The sequence below is a fragment of the Polypterus senegalus genome, chromosome 11 (genome assembly GCF_016835505.1).
Source record: "Polypterus senegalus isolate Bchr_013 chromosome 11, ASM1683550v1, whole genome shotgun sequence".
Classification (NCBI taxonomy): domain Eukaryota; kingdom Metazoa; phylum Chordata; class Cladistia; order Polypteriformes; family Polypteridae; genus Polypterus; species Polypterus senegalus.
Window position 1 is genome coordinate 26167010 of NC_053164.1, and position 20028 is coordinate 26187037.

Here is a 20028-nt window from a genome sequence, read left to right on the forward strand (position 1 = left end):
TTGTGTAGATTTTTTTTTTTTTTTGCAAGTGTTTTGTGTTGGGTTTCTCCTGTGTTTTTCAGCCAGGTGGCCAAAATTGCCTAGGTGTGATGCTGATTACGTTAAGCCAGGTAAGGTTAGAAAGTTAATATGTATGTTATTACAGCACTTTTTTGGGCTTGATGTTGCTTGTCAGCTGTGGTATGGATATAGTTTTGAGTTTTACATCAGAAGATATATAGTTCCACTTAATAAGAATTCTGCAAAATTCACTCAGTTTACTCTACTTGTAGATTAATGGTGCCTTAGTTGCAGTCTTAAAGTCTGGCTTTGCAAGCTGGATGGGCACCAAAGCCGGTCCTAGTAATCAGCTTGAGGTATTGCTACTTGGCCAATTCTATTTGTGTCAGTGCAGCACAGCACCCTTCCAAGAATGTATACATATGATTCCATCAATGATTGGCTCAGTGAAAGGATTTGTATCTTTAGAGAATAAAGAAATAACAACATACTAATTTCTCCATCAGAATCTGGTTGTTGGGAAAACACTGAGTTAAAAAATTAACTAGACTGAATTGTAAAAATGATTAAGTATATAAAAAGTAGACAGCTTAAATCACATCTGTTTTACAAGATGTTTGGACCAGGGGTGTGGAAATCAATTTTTTTTTCTACTTGTCCATGGACAGTACAGCCACTCCCTATACGCAGAGTACGCAGTCTGCATAGGGCACCAACTCCCAGGGGGTCACCATCCCAGCTGCTCAAAAAAATTGTTTTTATATATTATAATAATAAATGAATATTAATAATATACATATACAAATAAACAAAAATATAAACATATATATTGCATTTTACGGTGAACACAGAGTAGGCTAAGCACACGTGATGACGCGCGCGGCCCTAACCTCTATTACAGCTGCCTATTTGGCCAAAAATGATGATAATTGAACAATATGCCTGGTCCTGGAAAGAGACATCAACAGTCCCGGCGCCAAGAAACGAAAGAAAAAAAAAGCCCAAGATGAAGCCCATTGAGCCACCTACAAGAGTTGTACCCAAATCTCTGGATTGCTCTGCGCATAGCAGTGACGCTCCCTGTAACTGTTGCCTCTGCTGAGCGAAGTTTTTCTAAAATGAAGCTCATCAAAACGTACTTGCGCTCATCTATAGCACAAGAGCGCATGAGTGGTCTGGCAATTGTCAGCATCAACTCTGAATTAGCAAAGGCTTTATCATATGAAGAGCTCATTTACGACTTTGCCTCAAGAAAAAGCAGAAGTGTGCCTTTGTAAATTTTGAACTTTGGAAAACTCCAGCAGATGATTGTGTTTTGTTTTTCAGTTTATTATTGTTTATTTTATTTATTATAAATGTTTTATTTAAAGTGTAATTTTAGTTTGCATTTTTTGCTGTAGAGCTACAATTGTAATTTATAAATGATTATTTATGTATTTACTTTTATTTGAATAAAGTTCTATTTTGGCCCCTATAGTAGGTGTTTTTTTATTATTTTATTTTTACTTCTGTAATATTTGGGGGAGGGGGCACAAAAGTAAATTTCTGCTTAGGGCACCCATTTGGCCAGCAGCGGCCCTGTCCATGGACAAGTAAACTTTAGAAAATCCACTTGTCCGCCAGCTAAATTCACTTGCCCATAAAAAAAAATAACAAAAGTGAAAAATAGTTTATTTTTTCTGATCTCTTTTATTGATACCAAAACTGCCTTCCATTTTAAAACTGAAAAAAAGTTCGTTCAGGTAGTAGTATTTTGCCACCTTGCTCTAGAACATTATATAAAAGATTCCCTTATCATTTTAACTCACTAATAAATGATGCCTTCATTATAGCTGCACTAGTTCTGTTTCACATATTACAGTTACATAACAGAACACTATTCTGATTCATTTTCTGCCATGTTCTTCAGCTTTTGTCTTGCAACATCTTCTCCCCCAAGAATCTTTACCATCTCCGACAGCATGGGTTGAATGTTGTTCATTTCTGCTTGAGCTGAACTGCATGGTTCCTGGACTGATGATCCTGCAGAAGTGGATGCTGATGACTTTTCCGGTTTTTTTATGAGTGATGTGCCTATTGCCAGATGACAGCCAGAATTCCACAGCTGGTAGTGGGTCTAACTCTTCTAAAGGTTTGCCATCAACAACAATGCACATCTGGTTTTGAAGGTTTCCCTGAGTCAGATGGGTTCTTGGAGAACTCTTTACTAAATTTATATTGGAGAATAATCTCTCACAAGAAGCTCTAGAAGGAGAAACTGTAAGAAATCAGCACACTAACATTCTTCAGAGATTCTTCCTTGCTCTGCAGAACTGAGGGATATACAGCAAGTGGATGGTACTGCCGTTGCATTGATATCTGCACTTTAAGTGCTTGCGTTCAGATGGTGCATGTTTAACTTCCTCATCAGTCAACAAATCACTATACTGCAGACACACGTTCTTGATTTCGTAGTTTCCATAAGTGCTCGGTTCAAACTGTGTGTGGCCAGATTCTGAAATCAAACACCCTCATATCTGACACAGGAGGCTTATCAAGTTCAGAGAATCTGGTAAGTATATACTGAACCATACTTTCCAGGAGATCATGAACATCTCTGTCTTCACAAAAATAAATATAGTAAATATTACTGATGTTGTTGGGTGGAAAAATAATCGCGCCTAAGTGAAGATTTTTTTAGATATTTCATAACATTTGGAAACTGTTAGAATGTTTTCTTCTTTATTTTTAACAAACTGACAGCCAAAACCAACTTGTTTTTATATGAAAAATTCTCTAAACAAAAACGATCTATAGACAGCTCATCAAAATTGATGTTGTCATGCAATAAATTTCTTAACTCGTCAATATATCACAACCTACACAAAATCGCAAATTTCAGGAAAGATTAACTGCCTAACAAGCTTTGTTATGTTGTGAAAACATTTGCATTGTGAGTAAAATGACCGCATTTTTATGTAGAAACAAAGAATTTTATCAATAATCTATAAAAGTTATCGATTATAATATCATCTGATTACATCGTAATGTCGACATAAAAAAAAATGATCGCATCTTCAAGCATGTAAATAGTAGGGTAAAATACTTCTGTAAGACCGTATGGGTGCTTCCCCTTTGAAAAATCAGCTGTCATTTTGTAAACAATAATGAAGACCAATCTGAGACATGAAGAACATGCCTAAGTAGACCGTTTCCGCACGAAGTACGTACACAAATGTTTAAAATTTGAAAGTAGTGTTAAAAATGTGCCCTTGCACAGCACACAATTTTTTTTTTCTCCAGAAAATTGCATTTGTCCGCATACAACTGAAACCAGAAAAACACGCTTGTCCGACGGTCAATTTACCCATGTCAGATGAGTCGGGAGTTGGATTTCCGCACCCCTGGGGATAAAGCATGTTAATCATTTTCTTGACTATAAATTAAGCTGGATATCTATAAAAGACAACAATAGATATATATCTATATATTTTATTGATCCCGAAGGGAAACGTAAGTACTTATTAGCCAAGAAGTATACCAAATTAGATACAAACGTTTAAGTGCAAACTATACAAATAACATTAAGGAAGTACAGACTGTCGTATACAATCGCAGTACATGGGAATTGAAATACAGTCTGATACAGGTAATGAAAATAGTACGTATAATAATGCCAGTGCAATAGGAATTGTGCAAATAATACTACTACCAAAGTGACAGGTGGCACATAATATTGAAGTTACAGATACTAAAGTGGCATAATGTTAAAGTAAAATGGATTATGCTGACAGGGTAACGTTTAAAGTAGTGATCAAGTAGTGAGACATCAGATGTAGTGCATCGTTAATGTAGTTTATGAGCAGAGAAAGAGCATCAGGCCAAGAACTCAACCAGTGAATAGAAATCAGTGCTGCTAACTTGCTAACTTCTTCCCGCTCCCTTTTGGGAAGAGATAAAGAGTCTAATGGCTCAGTGGACGAGATCTTTTGCATCTTTCTGTATTGCAGCTCTGTGATAAGCAGAGGAGTTTGTTTAGTGGTAGGCTGCTAATTATAGTGGTGTATAGTGGGTGATGTACATTGTTCATAATAAATGTTGTCTTCCTCTCTGCCACTGTCACCAGAGAGTCCATTTCCATGCCAACCACAGATCTTGCTTGCCTGATCAGCTTGTCAATACACTCAGCATTTCTGTTCTTCAAGCTGCCATCCCAACATGAGATGGCATAGAAGAGAGTACTGGGAACCACTGACTGATGGAACATCTGCTGGAGCTTCTTACATAAGTTAAAGGAACTGTCCATCCCCAGAAATTACTGCAGAGCGAGCTTTCTCTTCCTGAACAAAGCCTTTGTGTTCTTTGACCAGTACAGCCTGTCATTCACCTGTACTCCAAGGTATTTGTACATCTTGACCCACTCCACATCAACCCTTTCAATGGAGACCGGTCTTAGTGGTGGTCTAGACCTATGGTAGTCCACAACCATTTACTTGGATTTGGAAGTGTTTAACAACAGTTAGTTTGACCAACACCATCCTACAAAGTCATTTATCAGACCCCCATACTACTCCTCCTCCTGTCCACCCCTGACACACTCCACAATGGCAGTGTCATCTGAAAACTTCTGCATGTGGCATTTCCAGAGCAGGCCACAAAAAGTTACTGAACATATCCCGATACAGTTGCCATTTACAGTAAGTGAATTTCCATCATCTTCAAAAAAGAAGGGGCCAATCACGCCTCCTGCCCAAAAACCACACCAAACTGTGGCTCGTAAGGGATGCATTTCGTTCTCTTGGATCATTCTAGGGTTTTCGTCACCCCAAATGCAGCAATTTTATTTGTTGACATATCCCGAGAGATGGAAATGCGCCTCGTCACTGAAGATTATTCTTTTTGAAAAATTGTCATCCTCTTGTTCCAAAATGCAATCGGCGAATCTTCGCCATTTTGCATGATCTGGTTTCAGCTCTTGTGTCAACTGAATCTTGTAGGGGTGCATATGAAGATCTTTTTTCAATATTCGATAAACCGAAGATGGTGACATTCCCAGCTGTTGTGAATGACGGCAAAGCAACTTTACAGGGCTCACATTCACACTGTCTTGCACTGCCGCAATGTTTTGTTGCGTTCGAACATTACGGTTTCGACCGGGCGATTTTCCGGTTGCTACTGACCCAGAATCTTCAAATTTCTGTACCAGCCTTGAAACTGTTGTTGTGGTAGGGGCATTATCCTGTCCAAAGATTGCGCAAAGTTTATGAGCAGTCTCTGTGTAGCACTTCCCATTTTTGTAATGAGTTTTCACAATAAGAATGCATTACTTTATACTGAACCGTTCCATGGCTATGAAATGGAAAAACAACAAATGGTCTTCTAATTGGAGTGATAATACATAATGAAAATGATAGGAATAGTGCTGACAGCGTTCAAACAAAAAAAAAAACCCTCACAATTCAAAAACTACGTAATTTCTGAAACACCTTTTAATACATTTGGTCTGCTGGCTCAGGAAATACAGTACCGTTTATTTATTTATTTTTTGTATAGCCCAAAATCACACAGGAAGTGCCGCAATGGGCATTAACAGGCCCTGCCTCTTGACATCCCCCCCAGCCTTGACTCTCTAAGAAGACAAGGAAAAACTCCCAAAAAAACCTTGTAGGAAAAATGGAAGAAACCGTGGAAAAGGCAGTTCAAAGAGAGACCCCTTTCCAGGTAGGTTGGGCGTGCAGTGGGTGTCAAAAGAAGGGGGTCAATACAATACAATACACAGAACAGAACAAATCCTCAATACAGCATAAAAAGAAAAATTTTAGAAGTACGGAGCAGAATATAACAGTAGATGATGTCATATAATAAGATTTGGATATTTTTAGAGTCCTGGAGACCTCATCCATCAAGCTGCCTCGCCCATTTGGCCAATCCACGGCTGAAACAGTGCTGGGCCGGCCAATCCAATGAAAGGAACCCCTCATTCCCATGATTCCTGCGATCCTCTATCAGGGATGACTTTACCATAGGCAGGCAAAACAACTTGGCAGGTGGGCCATGGCACCAAGTGTCACATTTGAGTACCGAGAAGAGAAATTGAATAGGTGAGGGTTAGTATTTAATTAACTGTCATGTTACTTATGTTTTAGTGCTAATGACTGACAACAGAGATGCAGTATGTACAGTAAATCAGCAGCTCTAGTCAGGATATGCTAAACTGAAGTAGTGAGTCTTCAGTGGGATTTAAAGGCTGAGACTGAAGGGGCATCTCTTATAGAAGCAGGCAGACCATTCCACAGTTTAGGGGCCCTGTAACTAAAAGCTCGACCTCCCACTGTTATTTTATTAATCCTTGGAATCATAAGCAGACCGGCATCTTGAGATCTTAATGTGCGCTCTGGTTTGTAAGTCATGATAAGTTCAGACAAGTAAGTCGGACCTTGGCCATTTAATGCTTTATATGTTAAAAGGAGGATTTTGAAATCTGCCCTAAACTTAACTGGAGCCAGTGTAAGGATTTAAGAACTGGAGTTATGTGTTCATATTTTCTTGTTCTTGTAATAATTCTTGCAGCCACATTTTGGATTAACTGGAGGCTGTATAGAGAACAGTTTGAACAGCCAGTGAACACCGCATTGCAGTAGTCAATCCTACTAGAGATAAATGCATGAATTAATTTCTCAGAATCCTGTTTATTTAGAAAGCACCTTAATTTCCTAACATTTTTAAGATGGAAGAAACATGTTTTGGACAACTTTGTAATATGCGCTTTAAATGACATGCTAGAGTCAAAAATAACTTCTAGATTGTGGGCTGATTCAGTAAAATTATTTGGGATTCCAACTGAGTTAAATGATGACAAAATATTGCTGTGATCAGCGTCATTCCCTCCAACAATTAACATCTCTGTTTTATCTGTATTTAAAGACAAGTAGTTCTCATTCATCCACTCCTTTAATTCACTAACACAACTAATTAAAGACAACATCGGAGAAACTTCATTTGATTTAAATGAAAGGTATAACTGGGTGTCATCTGCATACGAGTGAAAATTAACATTATGTTTCCTAATGAAAGATCCCAGTGGAAGCATGTAAAGTGAAAACAGTAAAGGTCCCAGTACTGAGCCCTGCGGGACACCATATTGAACTTCTGTGTATAATGATGGAGTACTGTCAGCACATTTCTGTACATATTGGAATCGATTTGATAAATAAGAACTAAACTAAGCGAGCACGGGGCCTGTAAGCCCAACATCGTTTTCTAGCCTGTGCAGTAAAATAGAATGGTCAATGGTGTCAAATGCTGCACTTAAGTCCAACAACATAATTACAGTGGAGTTTCCTTCATCAGAAGATATCAGAATGTCATTTACAACCCGTGTTAGTGCCGTTTCTGTACTATGACCAGTGCGAAAACCAGACTGGAATTTCTCAAATAAATTGTAATGTGTAAGGTGTGACTGAAGCTGAATGGCGACTACTTTTTCTAGTATTTTAGAGAGAAACTGTAAATTTGAAATAGGCCTATAATTATTTAGTATGTGTGGGTCTAGGTCTGACTTTTTAAGTAAAGGTTTAATGACTGACACTTTTAGTGCATCAGGTACTATGCCATGCAATAATGAACTATTGATTATGTTTAGAATAGGCGCTGCAAGAACATCCATTGCACTTTTACTAGTTTTGTTGGCACTGGATCTAGGGAACAAGTAGTGGGCTTCATTTTAGAAATTAAAGTTAAGACTTCCTGCTCAGTTACAGGATTAAAATTACTAAAGTGCTGAATGCAATGTGAGACAGGGTCTGCTAAGCTAGTATTTGGTTTGTACTGTGATGCAGAGATCTGGGATCTTATATTTTTAATTTTCTCATTGAAAAAGTTCATAAAGTCTGTACTGCTAATATCTGTTGGTATTTTGCACTGTTGATCTGAATTCCCATTTGTTAATTTAGCCACTGTTCTAAACAGTACCCGAGGATCTTTATTATTGCTATTTATTAATGTAGAATAGTATTCAGAGCGAGCTTTAAAGAGGGCTTTTTTATATTTATTAACACTCTCTGTCCATGCAATTTGAAAGACACATAGCTTTGTTGTTCTCCATCTGCGCTCCAGTTTTCGATACTCTAATTTAAGAGCTCAAGTGTTTTCATTTAACCAGGGAGAGTTTCTATGTGCTTTGATCACTTTTGTTTTAGGGGAGCCACTGTGTCCAGAGCATCTCTCAAGGTCACATTATAATGTGATGTTAGCTGATCTAAATTGTTTTCCACGTTTACATTTGATGTTAACTGATCTAAATGGTTTTTCACAATTATACTCGACTTACTCAAAGTATCTATAAATTTTGAACCTAGTAATTGCAAAGACAGAGTTGATTCAGAAAGTAGTTGGACCCCATCAATTTTTTTTTTTTTTACATTTTACTATGTTTCAGCCTTATGCTAAAGCCATTCAGTTATTCTTTTCACACATCAAGCAACCCCCAATACTCAAAAATAGCAAAGTGAAAATAAGGTTTAAGAAATGTTGTCAAATATCTTAAAAATCTGAAACCTCACATTCAGATCATTTTTCAGTACTTGGTTAAAGCCCCCTTGGCAACAATTCTAGTCTGGAGTCGTCTTCACTTTGACGCAACTAGCTTTGCACAGCTGTATTTGAGGATTTTCTGCCATTCTTCTCTGAAGATCCTCTTAAGCTCTGTCAGATTGAATAGTGGGCAGCTATTTTCAAGTTAATCCAGGGATGCCCAATTTGTTTCATGTCCAGCCTCTGTCTGGGCCACTCTAGGACATTCTTAAAGGTGTACCTATGCCACTCTTGTGTTGTCTTTGTGTTGTGCTCATTGTCTAGCTAGAGTGATCACCAGATTCTTGGTCATCTCTCTTCCCATTGCCCTTCTTGCACAATTTCTAAGTTTGGCAATGTGGCCAACTCTAGGAAGCGTTGTGTTTTTTTTCTGAAATTCTTTCATTTAAGAATTACGGAGGCCGCTGTGCTCTTGGGAATGTTCATTGATGTAGGGATATTTTGTAGCCTTCCCCAGATCTATTCCTTAACACAGTCCTGTCTCTAAACACCACAGGCAATTCCATCAACCTCATGTCTTGGTTTTTACTCAATTGTTGGGCTTCCTATAGACGTGTGTGTCTTTTTCCTAATCATTTGTAAACCCCTGTTTTGCTTTGTGATTCTGGGGTATTGAGCATTGCTTGATTTATAAAAAAATTGTAAACAAATTTTCCATAAGGCATAATGAAATGTTAAAGTGAATGGGTCTGAATATTTTCTGGAGTACCTATATATTTCATTGACAGTGAATGTTGAATGTTAAATGTTAAGGGAAAGAGCCAATCCATGTGCGCTACAGTGAAAAGAGTGATATAAAATGTAAGAAGTTTATGTAGTTTAAAACTGCCAGACATCAAATTGTTTGGGGCTAGGGGACAAAATGCTGAAAGGCACAGCATTCCAACTAAGTTTGTGTAAGCTGAGCTCTTTGAGTAGAAGAACTTCTTTTTACTAAATACTTTGGTTTTGTAAAGAACCCACTTGGTACAGCAGTATATCTGTCTTTATAACTTTGAGATATTAGAAAAGCCACTTTAGGTAAAGATATTCTGAATTGCATGAAGTCACCTCTGCTCTGACGTATCAACGTTACAATAGTCCACAGACAGTGTGGAAGAGAAATGTAACAAATTTCACATAAATTGTCGAGCATTTCTGTTGATATTCTTGTAGGGTGTTTAAGCGCAGTCCTTAATAATCTCCTTGGTCTTTCTTGCAGGGCTGGTTCTCAGTAATGGAGAACGTTGGAAACAACTTCGACGTTTCACTCTGTCTACTTTGAGAGATTTTGGCATGGGGAAACGCAGCATCGAAGAATGGATTCAGGTGGAAGCCCGACATCTAACTGAGGAATTCAGAAAAAATACCAGTAAGCTCATTACTTTTGATTGTTGTTGGATTTTGTTTTAAGCATTATGTAATGAAAACTTTCTCCTTTATGTGAGTGTGCGTGAATGTGTTGTGCAGGGATATTATAAGGACATATATAGTAGTATAGTAGGTGGAAAAGGAAAAGCTGGAAGAATCCATGCAACACCTGGGGAACACCTTTGAGATTGTAAACCCTATCTCTAGCATTAAGCAATTTAAAAGTAACATAAAATTCTCAAACCTGCTTGGTATCATTTAGGGTCCTGGGTAGATATTTTGCCAGTAGCATCAGATATCGGGTAGGAAATGGCCCTGAATATGGCCGCGGATTTTATATGAAAGCATAAATAAATATGTAACGCGGATTTTTCGCTGCTTCGCGGGTTCTGCGGACAATGTGTCTTTTTACTTCCTGTACATGCTTCCTCAGTTGGTTTGCCCAGTTGATTTCATACAAGGGACGCTATTGGCGGATGACTGAGAAGCTAACCAATCAGAGCACGCAGTTAAGTTCCTGCTTGCTGAATGCAGTGTTAACCAGGAAGTCTCGTCTCGCTCATTCAGCATCAACGTGTTTCGCTGTGTAAAGAGTTGTGCTCTTTTGTGTTTATCTTTGTGCATAGTCAAGCCCTTCATTATGGCTCCAAAACGATCTGCTACTGCTTCAGGGGCTGTGCCCAAGCGCAAACGGAAGATGTTAACGATTGCCGAAAAGGTAAACGTTTTGGATTTGTTGAAGGCTACGATTCTTTTTATTTAAAAAGTAGGAAAGGAATATAAGATCTATGGCCGCAGTGTCCTTTTAACCAGGGTGCAAAACGAGTTGTAAGTGGATGTAATAAGGCAGTAGTCTGGATGGAATCTGCTTTAGGGATTTGCATTGAAGACTGCCAGAAGAAGAACAACGGCAGTGCTACACAATCGCCTGAAGTGGCTCCTTTAAGGGCTGTAACGCTCTCCTTTGTTGTGCAGTAAAATAAAACTCATTGTTATCAGACAAGTCATCGTGTCATTGTTGGTGAGTAACCATAATTAATTTTCTACTTACAGTACTTAGTACATATACGTACGTTTAGTGTCACTGTACACACATTTACTGTATACTATTTTTGTTGCATTGTACGTATTTATTGCTGGTGGCATGTCTATCGTAATGGCTGTAACATGTGATATCGGAGACACTCAATATCTTTAAAATAATATTTAGGTTTTACTGTATATAAACAGTGTGTTTATATACATAATTTCAATTAATCTTACCTAATATCTAAGAGAATACAAAGGGATTATGCTGTATAACTCTGCGGGGAATATTTATAAACAGTGTGGGAGAGTTTATAAGGGCTTAAAATATATAAAAATAACCATAGAAACATATGGTGTCTACCTCGCGGATTTTCACCTATCGCGGGAGGGTCTGGAACGCAACCCCCGCGATTGAGGAGGGATTACCGGAGGAATGCCAGGAAGCAGCTGGAGCCCATCCGGGTTCCTATTTAGGGGCCTCCTTCAGTTGAGAGCGGAAGTCGAGTGGAAGAGAGACGGAGCTGAGAGAGGACTGGAGGCAGCCAGGACAAAGAAAGGCACAAAGGACTGTGAGGCCTGGACATTGGGGAACGGTGCAAGAGGCACTGGGAGTGCACTGTAAATATTGTAAAATAAATGTGTGTGTGATGAACTTAAGATGTCCGTCTGTCTGTGTCCGGGTTCAAGTCCACAATATATATATCTATATCTATACTAATAAAAGGCAAAGCCCTCACTGACTGACTGACTCATCACTAATTCTAATGAAATTTGGCAGGCTCATTCCTTACAAAAGTTGGGCAGGTTTCATTTCAAATTCTACGCATAATGGTCATAACTAGAAGCTATTTTCTCCATTTACTGTAATGGAGTTGAGCTCGAAAGCCGTGGGGGCGGAGTTTCGGTGACATCATCACGCCTCACGTAATCACGCATTACGTAGAAAACCAGGAAGAGCTACAAAAGCGCTGAAGAAAACATGCATTATATAATTAAGAAGGCAGCTAAACAATTAGAAGCGAAGCGAGTGACATATAAAACCATATTCAGTGGCTCACTGAACTGACGAGCGCAGACAAAAGCAACAGTTCCAAAGAGTGCTGAACAAAACCGAATTACACTGCTACGCTCAAATAGACAAACCACACGCGGGCGCAATAGTAGAGGCTTCTAGCGCTAACTTCCGAGGTTCGATTCGAGAGGGGATGCACTAAGTATGTACGCTTCTCGATTCATTTTAGCCTCGCATCCCCTTGGTTTGAGACGTATGAAAAATATGTGGTTAACGAGAAAGACAGATCACCAATTGAAGCTTTATGAATAATGGATACTTTATTCACGATCAATGATTGTTTTGGTAAAGCCATACTCAGTGTATTCATTAGATGAACGGTAAAAAGTAAGAGCGAGGGAGGGTAACTTATTGAGGCACACAGGCAAAAGTATTTCTTTTCAAGTTCTATTTAGTCCATATGTGTCAAACTCAAGGCCCACGGGCCACATCCGGCCGGCGTGTAATTATATCCAGCCCCGAGATCATTTTATATACTGTATTATTGTTATTAATGGCCCGGGGATATGAAGCGCTGGTAACACGATAAACTACAGATCCCATAATGCAGCGCTTCAGCTGCCTTGCCCAACACTTACCGCGTTAATCAAGTCTAGCTTATGATGCTGCAAGTTATTGCGAAGCTAGCCCACATGATGCCGAAGAGAAAAGGTGATTCTGAACATAGAGCCTTTAAAAACCGATGGGAGGCTGAGTATATGTTTACTGACATTGCCGGTAAACCCGTGTGTCTCATTTGTGGAGCTAATGTGGCTGTAATTACAGAATTTAATCTAAGACGGCACTATGAGACAAAACATCAAGATAACCTGAAAGACCTGAATGCAATGCACAAGATACAGAAAGCAGAAGAGTTAAAGAAGAATCTGACACTTCAGCAGACGTTTTTACCCGTGCAAAATCACAAAGTGTTTTCAAGTGAAGCTACTTTTATGGGAGACACAAATGCATCAGTGCAACTTGCCCCACTTTCCCTTTTGCCAAGTAATCTTGAACCAAATTGGCACAACGGTGTTCCCAAATACGCACTTTGCTGATAAACTGAGTGCACTGTGCACTGAGTTCGCACGGCGCTTTGGTGACTTTGAAGAACAAAAAAAGAATTTTGAGTTGTTTCGCAACCCATTTGCCGTCGATGTGGAAACTGCACCTGTGCAGATTCAGATGGAGGTGATTGAGCTGCAGTGTAATGGCACACTGAAGGCAAAGTATGATACTGCATGGCCCGCACAGTTTATTCACTCCATTCCCGCAGAAATGCTCCAGCTCCGTCTACATGCGGCTCGAACCTTGTGCATGTTTGGTAGCACATATCTGTGTGAGAAGCTCTTCTCAGTCATGAAGACTAACAAAATAGCACACAGGAGTCGCCTCACTGATGAGCACCTGTAGTCCATCCTCAGAATCTCCACAACACAGAATCTCACACCAAACATAAACGAACTTGTTGCCAAAAAAAAATGCCACGCGTCCAAATCTGATAAAATAACATAAGAGCAAAGACAACTGAATAATTTGTTATTGCTGAAAAGAACAAATTTTATGTTCATATTTGAATTTGTATAATTTTGACAGGATATATTTTGATGGAGAGCAAAATATTATAAGTTATTTAAGGTATGAGTTGATTTATTCCGGAATAATACTCCGTCGACTAAATAAAAATTCCTTCTATTTAAAATTTAAATAGAACTTGAACAGATGCGATAGTTCATAATATCCACGCAGACTTGCACGTAAGAGCGGGAGTCATCCGTTTTAACAAGCAGCGTATTGCACTGATACGAAATAGCCTGCCCATTTAATTATTTAGGAATGGATAAATAAATTAAGATTTTGTACAAATAATGTTTTTCATTTTACTTCCTTCATGGATTCTGGCACCCCCAGCAACAGTTGCTCACACCCCAAAGACTGTATATATGTTTGTGTGTATATATATATATATATATATATATATATATATATATATATATATATATATATATATATATATATATATATATATATATATATATATATATATATATATATATATATATATAATATATGTGTGTGTGTGTATATATAGATATGTATGTATATATATGTTTATATAAACTGCTCAAAAAAATTAAAGGAACACTTTGAAAACACATCAGATCTCAATGGGAAAAAGAAATCCTCCTGGATATCTATACTGATATAGACTGGGTAATGTGTTAGGAACGAAAGGATGCCACATCATTTGATGGAAATGAAAATGATCAACCTACAGAGCCCTGAATTCAAAGACGCCCCAAAAATCAGAGTGAAAAAATTATGTGGCAGGCTAGTCCATTTTGCCAAAATTTAATTGCAGCAACTCAAAATTGTACGCAGCACTTTGTATGGCCCCTGTGTTCTTGTATACATGCCTGACAACATCGGTGCATGCTTCTAATGAGATGACAGATGGTGTTGTGGGGATCTCCTCCCAGATCTGGACCAGGGCATCACTGAGCTCCTGGTCAGTCTGAGGTGCAACCTGGTGGCATTGGATGGACCAAAACATAATGTCCCAGAGGTGTTCTATTGGATTTAGGTCAGGAAAGTGTGGTGGCCAGTCAATGGTATCAATTCCTTCATCCTCCAGGAACTGCCTGCATACTCTCACCACATGAGGCCAGGAATTGTCGTGCACCAGGAGCCACTGTACCAGCATAGGGTCTGACAATGGGTCCAAGGATTTCATCCTGATACCTAATGGCAGCCAAGGTACCTTTGTCAAGCCTGTAGCGGTCTGTGTGACCCTCCATGGATATGCCTCCCCAGACAATCATTAACCCACCACCAAACTGCTCATGCTGAATGATGTTACAGGCAGCATAATGTTCTCCATGGCTTCTCCAGACCCTTTCACTTCTGTCACGTGCTCAGGGTGAACCTGCTCTCATCTGTAAAAGCACAGGGCACCAGTGGTGCATCTGCCAATTCTGGTATTCTATGGCGAATGCCAATCGAGCTGCATGCTGCTGGGCAGTGAGCTCAGGGCCCATTAGAGGACATGGGGCCCTTGGGTCACCCTCATGAAGTCTTTCTGGTTGTTTGGTCAGAGACATTCACACCAGTGGCCTGGTCGTTTTGTAGGGCTCTGGCAGTGCTCATCCTGTTCCTCCTTGCCCAAAGGAGCAGATACTGGTCCTGCTGATGGGTTATGGACCTTCCATGGCCCTCTCCAGCTCTCCTAGAGTAACTGCTTGTCTCCTAGAATCTCCTCCATGCCCTTGAGACTGTGCAGGGAGACACAGCAAACCTTCTGGCAATGACACGTATTGATGTGCCATCCTGGAGAAGTTGGACTACCTGTGCAACCTCTGTAGGGTCCAGGTATCGCCTCATAGTACCAGTAGTGACACTGACTGTAGCCAAATGCAAAACTAGTGAAGAAACAGTCAGAAAAGATGAGGAGGGAAAAATGTCAGTGGCCTCCACCTGTTAAACCATTCCTGTTTTGGGGGTCATCTCATTGTTGCCCCTCTAGTGCATCTGTTGTTAATTTCATTAACACCACAGCAGCTGAAACTGATTAACAATCCCCTCTGCTACTTAACTGACCAGATTAATATCCCATAAGTTTCATTGACTTTATTCTATACTCTGATTAAAAAGTGTTCCTTTAATTCTTTTGAGCAGTATATATATATATATATATTATTTTTTTTCTATTTAATATTGAAATTGCAAGAAAAAAAACAGAATAGTCCTCCCAGATTCCATCTGCATTTTTCTGCTTTCTAAAATTTTGCTTTTGCTCAGGATGTTTGGTGGCCTTGCTTCTTCTCTTTTCTACATCTGCAGTACCACAAGAACACAGTTTACATTTCAGATCTCGTCGCAGTGTTTCTGTTATGGTCCTGGCCACGTAAGTGAACATTTCCCAGTTCACTCTGACTTATTACTGGGTAAGGGTTGCTTTTAAATTACATTTTAGGTGTCAGAAATGGTTTAATGTATTAGCAGTGTCATCAAGTCAAAGGCAGCTGTATCCTTATGCTCTCTTTGATTTTAAAGAGGCCAATATGTGCAATAGCTTTCAAATTGCCTAAATTCTTAAAACGTAATTTCCTCCTGTTTAGGGTATCATGTAGCATTTTTTGTGACTTGGTGGATTTGTCAGCCACTTGCCAGTACCCCAGTGTGCCCCCAGTGGTGTATTTATAAAAACTACGTATAGGGAGACATCATCTTATATACTGTAGATAGCATTTACTAATTCTTAGTAGGTATATAACAACTTGGACAAAGCACATTGATGCATCCTGACAGGCACTACAGGTTCCAGTCACTGTTGGTGGATTTTAGCAGATAACGTACAGCCTGTGGCACATTAGTGCTGTTTCACTCATTATGACAATCTGTTAATAACTGATAAAATATTTTCCACCCACAGTGAAAATGTGCAAAGCAGTAATTAAAGTCTGATAAAACTGAAGAAATTGTACTGCCTGGATTTTGAAAACAATTGTGAATAAGAAGGTCATAGGAGTCCTAGTGAACTTATCACTATCTACATTCAGTACAGAATCAATTAAGAAGGCTAATTTAAAGTTAGTTTGTAATGGATTCAGAAAGTACTCAAACCTCTTCACTTTCTGCATACTTTATTGTGTAGTAGATTTCTGTTGAAATGAACAAATTTTCCATTTTTGTATTTTAATCAACACTCAGTAATCCAAAATGACAAAATGGAAACATGTTTTTAGAAAGGTTTGCAAAAATTTTCCAAAATCAAAAACTAAAATGTGTCATTATGTGACTATTAAGACCCTTAAATCAGTACCTTGTAGAAGTCCCTTTGGCAGAAATTCCAGTTTTGCTTCCTCTGGACTGTCCAAGTTTTGCACACCTGGATTTGGGCAGTTAATCCCATTTTTCCTAGCAGATTATTTCAAGATCCATTAGACTGGATGGAAAGCATCTGTAAACTGCCTTCTTCAGATCTATCCACAGATGTTCTATGGAGTTTAGGTGCAGGCTTTGGCTGGGCAACTCTGAGGACTGTCAGAAATTTGTCTTTAAGCCAGTCCAGCATTGTCTTGGCTGTATGCTTTGAGTCCCTGTTGTGCTGAAAGGCGAACTGTTGCTACAGTCTGAGATTGCATGCACTCTGAATATTTTTTTTTTCCTCCCCCAAGGACCTCACAGTATTTGGTTGCATTCATCCTTTCCTCAGTTCTGAACATTCTTCCTGTTCATGCTACTGAGAATCACCCCTATGGAATGAGTCTGTTACCACCATGCTTCATTTTAGGAATGATATAAGGCAGGTGATGATGAGCAGTGCCTCATTTTCACCAGACAGAGCACTTGGAGTTCTGCCCAAAGAGTTCAAGTTTTGTCTCATCAGACCAATACATCCTTTTTCCCCCCCTCATGCTCTCAGAGTCCTTTAAATGCTGCTTGGCAAACTCCAAATTGGCTATTATATGCTTATCACTGACAGGTTCTGGAATCTCAGCAGAGGACTTCTCAAGCTCTATTAGACTGACCATTTGGTTCTCAGTAACCTCCCTGACCAAGAGGTGCCCAGTTATTCTGTTTCACTGGGCGCTCAACTCTAGAAAGAGCTGTTATGGTTACAAACTTCTTCCATTTCACAGTCCTTAAGAACATTGCGCTCCTGTTATATTTAGAACAAACTCTTATGTTTGTCATTATCTATACCTCACCAGGCATGTACAAGGTGTATGCCTTTCTGAACAATGTCCAGACAATTAAATTTACCACAGGTGGTCTCAATATTGTAGACACATATGAAGGAGAATTAAAGCAAGCTGGATACACCTGACTATAATTTGGAGAGCAACAGCAAAGGGTCTGAATTCTTATTTGAATTTTTTTTTTTTTTTAAACTAGATACCTTCCTGAAAACATTTTGCATTGACATTATGAGTTAAGTGTAAATGTATGGACAAGTTTTTTTAATTAAATCTGCAACACAAAACTGTACACAAAAGCAAACTTTCACTAATTTCAGATGAGAGTAGGTTCACATTGAGCACATGTGACAGACACAAAACAGTCTGCAGATGCCACAGTGAACATTATACAGTCTGCGACATCATCCAGTGTGACTGGTGTGGTGGTGGGTCAGTGATGGTCTGGGGAGGTGTTTCCTTGAAGGGTTACACAGACTTACATGTGCTAGGCAATGGTACCCTGACTGCAGATGAAATCCACGGAGCCATTGTCAGACCTTACGCTGGTGCAGTGGGCTTTGGGTTCCTCTTGGTGCAGAGCAATTTCCGGCTTCATGTGGCCACAGTGTGTAGGCAGTTCCTGGATGACAGAGGCTTTGATGCCACTGACTGGCCCGCATGTTACAGCTCTCCTTGTGTAACGGTCCTTCTCCTGGTATCTTATTCATGATGTTCTTGCAACTGCACGTATGGGTGTGCCATCCTGGAGGAGAACCGGCTGGTACTGCCTCGTACAACCAGTACTGACAAGGACACTAGCAAAATGCAAAACTAGAGAAGAATCAGTCAGGAAGAATAAGGAAAGAGCAATTGTCTGATGCCACCACCTGCAAAACTATTGCCTTTTTCGGGATGTCTTGCTGTTGCCTCTCCGGTGCATTTGTTGTCGCTTTCTTGTGGACCAAAGCAGGTGAACTTTATTCACAATCGTTTATGCTTCCTAACTGGACAGATTGATAATGCTGCAGTGTAATCGACTTGATGTTAGATGATTAAAAACAGTAATCCATCCTCGATCGCGGGGGTTGCGTTCCAGACACCCCCGCGATAGATGAAAATCCGCGAAGTAGAAACCATATATTTGTATGGTTATTTTTATATATTTTAAGCCCTTATAAACTCTCCCACACTGCTAACATTATTAGAGCCCTCTAGACATGAAATAACACCCTTTAGTCAAAAGTTTAAACTGTGCTCCATGACAAGACAGAGATGACAGTTCTTTCTAACAATTAAAAGAATGCAAACATATCTTCTCTTCAAAGGAGCGCCGTCAGGAGCAGAGAATGTCAGAGAGAGAGAACGAGATAAGAAAAGCAAACAATCAAAAAATCAATACGTGCTTTTAAGTATGCCGAAGCACCGCGATAAAGCGGCATTTTGTAGAGGAGCATCTGTATCCTCTAGGCAAACAGCCTCTGTGCAAACAGCCCCTCTGCTCACACCCCCTCTGTCAGGCGCAGAGGGAGTGAGAGAGAGAGAAAAGCGAACAATCAAGCACCGCACGGGAAGCATATCTTAAATCATTGAGGAGTTTTACTTACAGATTTCTTGAAAGCGAACAATCAAGCACCACCTTGCAAATGGAAGCATATCTTAAATCATTGAGGAGTTTTACTTAATATGTAATACATGCTCTGATTGGGTAGATTCTCAGTCTAATGGTTGCCATGTCAGCGATTTCATCGTGTAAGTCATCATATGCACAATAGTCTAGTCAAGAACATAATACCATGAACACCATATATGAATTTCTTGGAACATTTGATAAATTCATGACAGTAATTGACAATCAGGTGAAATTAGAACTTGACCAACGAAGGAGGAGTTTCCCACATCTCAGATGACCAACCAAACAGTTTGTTTAGTTACCTGACAGGTGCTGTCTATTGTTGTGAATGCTGCCAAACGTGTATATATAGAGCTTGGCTAGGGCCAGTACCATTTGAACATGGAGGTACCTCACCAAGTAAATCAAGAAGGGCAACCTCCTGCTCGAGGAAGAAGAAGAGGAGGAGGAGGAGGAGGAGGAAGAGGAAGAAGAAGAAGAGGAGGAGGAGGAGTGAGGATGCGTGGTGGTGGAATAGGGGAAGAGGCCGAGGAGCACGAAGACACCATGCTGTCCCGGATGAGATTCGGGCCACAATTGTAGACCATGTGGTTAACCATCGCCTGACAATGGCAGAGGCTGGGCCGAGTGCAGCCTAATGTGCCTCGCTCTACTGTCTCCTCCATCATCCAAACCTTTCGCAGGGAAAACAGGTATGTACTCAGTCAATGATGGAG

At 39.7% G+C, this 20028-nt stretch overlaps 1 protein-coding gene across 1 annotated transcript in view; it reads left to right on the forward strand.

Annotated features, from left to right (window-relative positions):
- Positions 1–20028, forward strand: part of LOC120538753 (cytochrome P450 2C23-like) — a 36013-nt gene that overhangs the window by 1140 nt on the left and 14845 nt on the right. The window contains exon 3 of the mRNA XM_039768206.1: positions 9773–9922. Coding sequence (XP_039624140.1) covers positions 9773–9922 — 150 coding nt within the window. The remainder of the gene's footprint in view (positions 1–9772; positions 9923–20028) is intronic.